General features: G+C 40.7%; 1 protein-coding gene across 3 annotated transcripts in view; it reads right to left on the bottom strand.

Moving 5' to 3' along the window:
• The window catches only part of LOC138032936 (dual serine/threonine and tyrosine protein kinase-like), a 26,756-nt gene extending 24,540 nt beyond the window's left edge, over positions 1–2,216 (bottom strand). For 2 of the 3 annotated variants that reach the window (XM_068880657.1, XM_068880659.1), the window contains exon 1: positions 985–2,216. In XM_068880657.1, coding sequence (XP_068736758.1) covers positions 985–1,161 — 177 coding nt within the window. In that variant the 5' untranslated portion in view covers positions 1,162–2,216. Of the gene's footprint in view, positions 1–974 lie in introns of all 3 variants that reach the window. The other variant, XM_068880658.1, reaches the window with a different exon arrangement.
• Positions 2,217–5,693: the final 3,477 nt, after the last annotated feature.

Raw genomic sequence — 5,693 nt, 5'->3', positions numbered from 1 at the left:
AAGAGTAGTTAACCGAACCGTAAAACGAAAGCTAAAATTTTAAACGAGTGCTTAGGCCTAATCACTGAAACGAGTGCTTAGGCTTACAGTAAACGAGGGCTATATTCTTCTCAAGGTCTCGGTAAAAAGTCTAGTTAACCGAACCGTAAAATGAAAGCTAAAATTTTAAGAGTGCTTAGGCCTAATCACTGAAACGAGTGCTTAGGCTTAATCAGTAAACGAGTGCTTATAATATTCATCACACGATCGTGTTAAAAAGCGAAGTTTAAGCGAACCGTGAATGAAATCTTAAATTTGTAAAGAGTTCTTAGGCCTAATTTCTGAAACGAACGCTTAGGGTAAAATGAAAGCTAAAATTTTAAAAGAGTGCTTATAGGCCTAATACTGAAACGAGCCCTCAGACTTAATCAGTAAACGAGTGCTATCACAGCGTGCCGCGTACCTTGTAGCCAGCACAAATAAAATTGCTGCGCCATTTTGAAATCATTTGTTTATATAACGTTCTTCCGAGTCCACAGTTCCACAGTCTCTTGTCTGTGGAATTACTTAGGCTTTGACGCTTTAAGAACGAGGAATGTCACGGCGTACCGCGCAGCCAGCACATATAACATCGCTGCGCCATTTTGAAATTTAGTTCATTTGGAAATTAGTCCAAGTGGCGGGGTATTCTACAGTATTGTGCATTCCTATTTCTGGGTACCGCGTACCGCGTAGCCGGCTACGTGTAATATAGTTCGAGTGGCGGGGTATTCTGCACTTAGGCCGATTCCCCATTTCAGGTATTGCAAGCGTTCTACGCTTTCCAAAAACAGATGCTTTTTGCTCTTGTTACTGAAAAGGCAGACTCAGTGCCATGATGTCGTCTCGTTGCTAGCAACTGATTTCCGTCGTACATGTCACATTATGAATCAGTATTTTTACGAGGACCAGAAGTTGCATCTAGTTTGCTAATTACGGATGCATTACGAATTTACCAGTGGTTACCTCTCCAGCATTCCAAGTTGGCTTTTTCGATGTTTCGTGTAGGGTAGTTTTTACTGCCTCTTTCATTTGCTCCAGCGTTGTTAAACCTTTGCATGAGATGCCAAGCCCTTTCATTAATTCACCCATTTCTAGGATGTCGTCGATCTCGTCAATCTTTTTCTGTGTACCACTCGCCATGTCGCATTAATGAATAAATGTAAATATTCTTTTAAGAACAATTCTTGGGTTAAATCAGTCTTAAATGCAAAGTGCAGAAGATTTCACATTACGATGACAAAGGGAGTGCCGTTTTCACGACACAATACCCCGGATGTCTATTTGTATGGCGCTTTAATAGTTCAAAATTCAACCATGCAAATTTACCAAAACTTCTATCCACCAAGGCTTGAATTCATCTAATACTCCAGTCGATTAAATTTATCGAAACCTGAAATTCATTATAACGTTGAATTCATCGAACTGCTACATTCATCGAATAATCTATTGAATTTATCGAAACCTGAAATTCATCAAAACGCTAAATTCATCGAACTGTTGAATTTATGACACAATTAAGTTCATCAAAACGCCAAATTCATCGAACTGTTGAATTCATCGCATAATTAAATTGATGAAAACGCTAAATTCATCGAACTGTTGAATTCATCGAGATCTTAAATTCATCAAAATGCTGGTTTCCTCTTATTCCCTGCATACGAATAACTCAACGACTCAGACAACTATATTCTGGTTAAGCAGAAACCTGACTGCTGGCATGTGATTACAAGCGGTAAAACTTGATATGCCCTGGCTGCTAAGGCCATGACGCCAGTTCTGTTTAATGAAATACTGCCACAAAGGAAATTGTTTGATCTCAAAAAAATAGCGCCTGCTGCCACCCAGGAAAACCCCCTCTTTCTAGGGAAAACCTGGTCCCTCCCGCATACAGATTTAGGCGTGGACAAATCTTGAGGGAGTAAGGCGTTAAATTAATGTCAAAACCATTTAAACAAGCTGAATTCGCAGATAATACCGCAACTAAAACGTCGAGGGATAACATTTTTGTACTCCCACGAGTGGTCAGCATAGAATAACCCGCCTCTCAAAATCCCGCTGTTAAACATATACTGAAGTGATCACTACCATAGAAACCCCTAAAGAACTTCGTCAGCAATGAAAAACACACAAACACCATAGCGGCTCCTACCATATTAGGCGAACCGTGAAAACAACAGTTTGCGTGTATTCTTTGAACCGCAGCAAACAATAAGTTTCCCTATTCCCTGCATGGAAATAACTCAACGACTCAGACAACTACATTTTGGTTAAATGGGAAGCTGACTACTCTCGTGCGATTACTTGAGTACAAAGAGCGGAATACAGGAAAACTAAGTCGAATTTATGTAACAGACTACAACCCTAAAGACCTTGAAACAAACAAACGGGTTTCCAGAGAATCTTCAGCATAACGGTCTTTTGTATTGTCGGATTTCCATCGAACGTGGCGCTTCCAAGAGCGGTCGGAGACATTAGCAGTGGCCGCTGCAAACTTATTTTGCTGTTGCTTAGCGCAAATTCCTTGAGCAAGCCGATAATAGCTTCCTTATATCTTGCATAACTTTACGGTTTTATCTTGAGGAAGCCGAAATCATATGCATGTCTTAACTATAGGTTTAAAATACGTAATCGAGGTTCGAAGGTAGCATTGCGATACCTGCTATCTGAATATACCTCTCCAGGTTAGCTAGTGGGCAGGTTACATTGCTAGCAGCGAATTTAACTATCTCGCCTTGTTGTTTCCGTAGCGAACTGCTTGGGCATAAAATAAATATGGGTTGCTTGCTTGTCAATTAAAGTCCAGTTAAAAGTTCAAACAACTAAGTATCACGCGAAGAAACTGTATTTCCCACTTGAATTCACTGCAGACGTAGATCCACGCTTCATAGAAAAGCGCTCGAAATGAAGGTCTTCTGCTGTTTTTTATTTCCCTGACAAAATTGTTCTAATTTTTCTCTCGAGCGTAAAAATAACTCAACAATACTTGCCCATGTATGGAAGTAGACGCTCCAAATTCCCGGAACAACAACAAAGGCCCGCAATGTGAAGTGGGTGAGTAAGGTTCTTTAACTCCTGCAGCGGATAGGTGTGCGTTAGATTGGCTTGTCGTTGTAAATGGTCTAGTCCAAGGGGCTCATGATCAGTCGAGACCAGTAGGCACGGTTTCTAGCTTTAGTAGCCCCGAGGGCGAGCGTCGGCCGGTTTTCGTTGGGCCTCCTTCTCGGCTTTCTCAATCTTTTTAGTGTCGTCGGTGTTTTCCGCTAACGAATTGTCAATATATATTCACCTACGGTTTTCCACCCGTACTCGGACCAGTGTGATACAAGAATAAGGAGGGGGACATTGGGATTTTCGGTTTTGCGGTTTTGGCTATTTTTTAGATCGGTTTTTCGGTTTTTGTGCCAAAAGACTTCGGTTTTTCGGTTTTGGTGTTCATTGCGGTTTGCGGGTTTTTCGTTTTTTAGCATCTGGTTTTCGGTTTTCGTAAAAAATACGAGAGGTTTTTCGGTTTTGTTATCCGATGTGCTTTTTGGGTTTTTCTATTTTGTCCTATTTGGTTTCCCGTTTCTTAGATTTGAGCGGCAATTGATCTCGAATAGAGTGTTTAATCTTTATTTAACCACGGTACAATTCATCAGCCATATAAAAACCATATGTACAATTAAAAATTTAAAACCAAGTGTAGATAAACTATGTAAACTACATTAACTATCTTACTCAATATCATACAATAAAGCTGCTTTCCATGAATGCCGTGTTTAGAATAATGGCTTAGATAACCTCTTTAATCAGTCGTTTTAATTGATTGAGGGACGCTGCTTTCCTTAGTTCTAATGGCAAACTGTTCCACAAAACTGCGCCACTATAGCTAAAGCTGTTTTGTAGTAGTTTGTGCGCGGTTGCGGAACATTTACCTTATTCACAGAGTCTCTCAAACAATTACCAGAATCGCGATGGACAAATTTCGAGCAGAGATAATCAGGTGCTAGTCCCTTTAGGGATTTAAATACTATTGTTGCTCTTTCAATTTACCTTTGAGAGACTAGGGTTTTCCATCTTAAGAGTTCAAATAAATTGTTGACATCAGCGTCATAGTTAGGGTAGGTCAAGACACGGGCTGCTCTGTTTTGTAGTTTTTGCAGTTTGTCCTGCAAAGTTACTCCACAGTTTCCCCAAAACAACATTGCGGTAGTTGAAATGGGACTTTGTGCTAGGGCCTGATAAATAGAATGTAAGGTCCCATAGGGACAAGATGCCTGTTTTCACTCACGTGATCAGTAGCCTTGTTTTTCCTCCGAAACAAAAGAAAACGTTTGAGTGATGATAGAGCTCAATTCCCGGAGACGCCACATGAAAACAGTCTATAGCCGCGAAACGCCAAAGTTATTGAGAGGAATGCGTGACAAACTAAATGTCACGGTAGGGGATCAGGCGTGTTGAATGACGCCCGAGTTGGTGCGGAGTGGATGAAGATGAAGGACCCCATGAAGATCTGAATGAGCATGAAATGAGTGAGGAAGCTAGTGATTCTGATGAAGGCCAGCAAGAATTCCATTCGAATCTCCAAACTGTCCGGTCTTAGTTATCAACTAGAAATGTTCAATTAGAGATTTTCGATTGAAGTTTCCAGAGCTATAGCTTTTTGGTATTGCAAAATTGCAATTTTAGAGAGGGCTTGTGTGCAAATTCTTCTAAGTTAACTTGGCTCCATTACCAGCTGCTTTACGGAAAATGAGCCCACAAAGTCAGGTGTCTGACATTTGCAGACTGCCGGCTGCAGACAAATAGCGCTGATCCCATTTCAAATAGCGCTGATAAACAATATTTAAGTCTAAGAACCCATTTTAAACCCATTTTAAAACGGTTAGCGCTATTTGTCTGCAGTCTGCAAATGACATACACTGCACAGACACCGCATAAAGTCCGGGCTCGAGAGAGCGACAGAAATAAAGCCTAAGATTTTAGCAGATACTAAAAGATATGAAGGCTTTAGACAAGTCCATGACATTCACAAATACTTTGATTAAGTAAAATGTTAGTGTAGTTTGCTCTGTATGCCCCACTTGTCACCGTTGTATCGGTTTTCTGACGGTTTTGTGTGCGGTTTTCGCTTTTGGCCGAAATTTTTTGCGGTTTTGCGGTTTTGGATGATTTTTTCTTCGGTTTTGCGGTTTCTAATACACCCCAATGTCCCCCTCCTAAAGCTGTTTTTTGTAGTAGTTTGTGCGCGGTTGCGAAACATTTACCTTATTCACAGAGTCTCTCAAACAATAACAAGAATCGCGATGGACAATTTTCGAGCAGAGATACTCAGGTGCTAGTCCCTGTAGGGACTTAAATACCATTGTTGCTCTTTCAATTTGTCTTTGAGAGGCTAGGGATTTTCATCTTAAGAGTTCAAATAAAGTGTTGACATGAGCGTCATAGTTAGAGTAGGTCAAGACACGGGCTGCTCTAGCTCTGTTTTGTAGTTTTTGCCGGCGGTTTGTCCTGCAAAGTTACTCCACAGTTTCCCCAAACAATATTGCAGTAGTTGAAATGAGGTTGTACTAGGGCCTGATAAATAGAATGTAAGGTCCCATAGGGTACAAGATGCCTGTTCTCACTCACGTGATCAGTAACCTTGTTTTTCACTTTTATATTTCTTCACGCAGATGCGTGAAAGTATTGGA

This window comes from Montipora capricornis, chromosome 14 (assembly GCF_036669925.1).
Source record: "Montipora capricornis isolate CH-2021 chromosome 14, ASM3666992v2, whole genome shotgun sequence".
Taxonomy (NCBI): Eukaryota; Metazoa; Cnidaria; class Anthozoa; order Scleractinia; family Acroporidae; genus Montipora; species Montipora capricornis.
The sequence above is the reverse complement of the archived record's forward strand: the minus strand, read 5'-3'. Positions and strand labels throughout refer to the sequence as shown.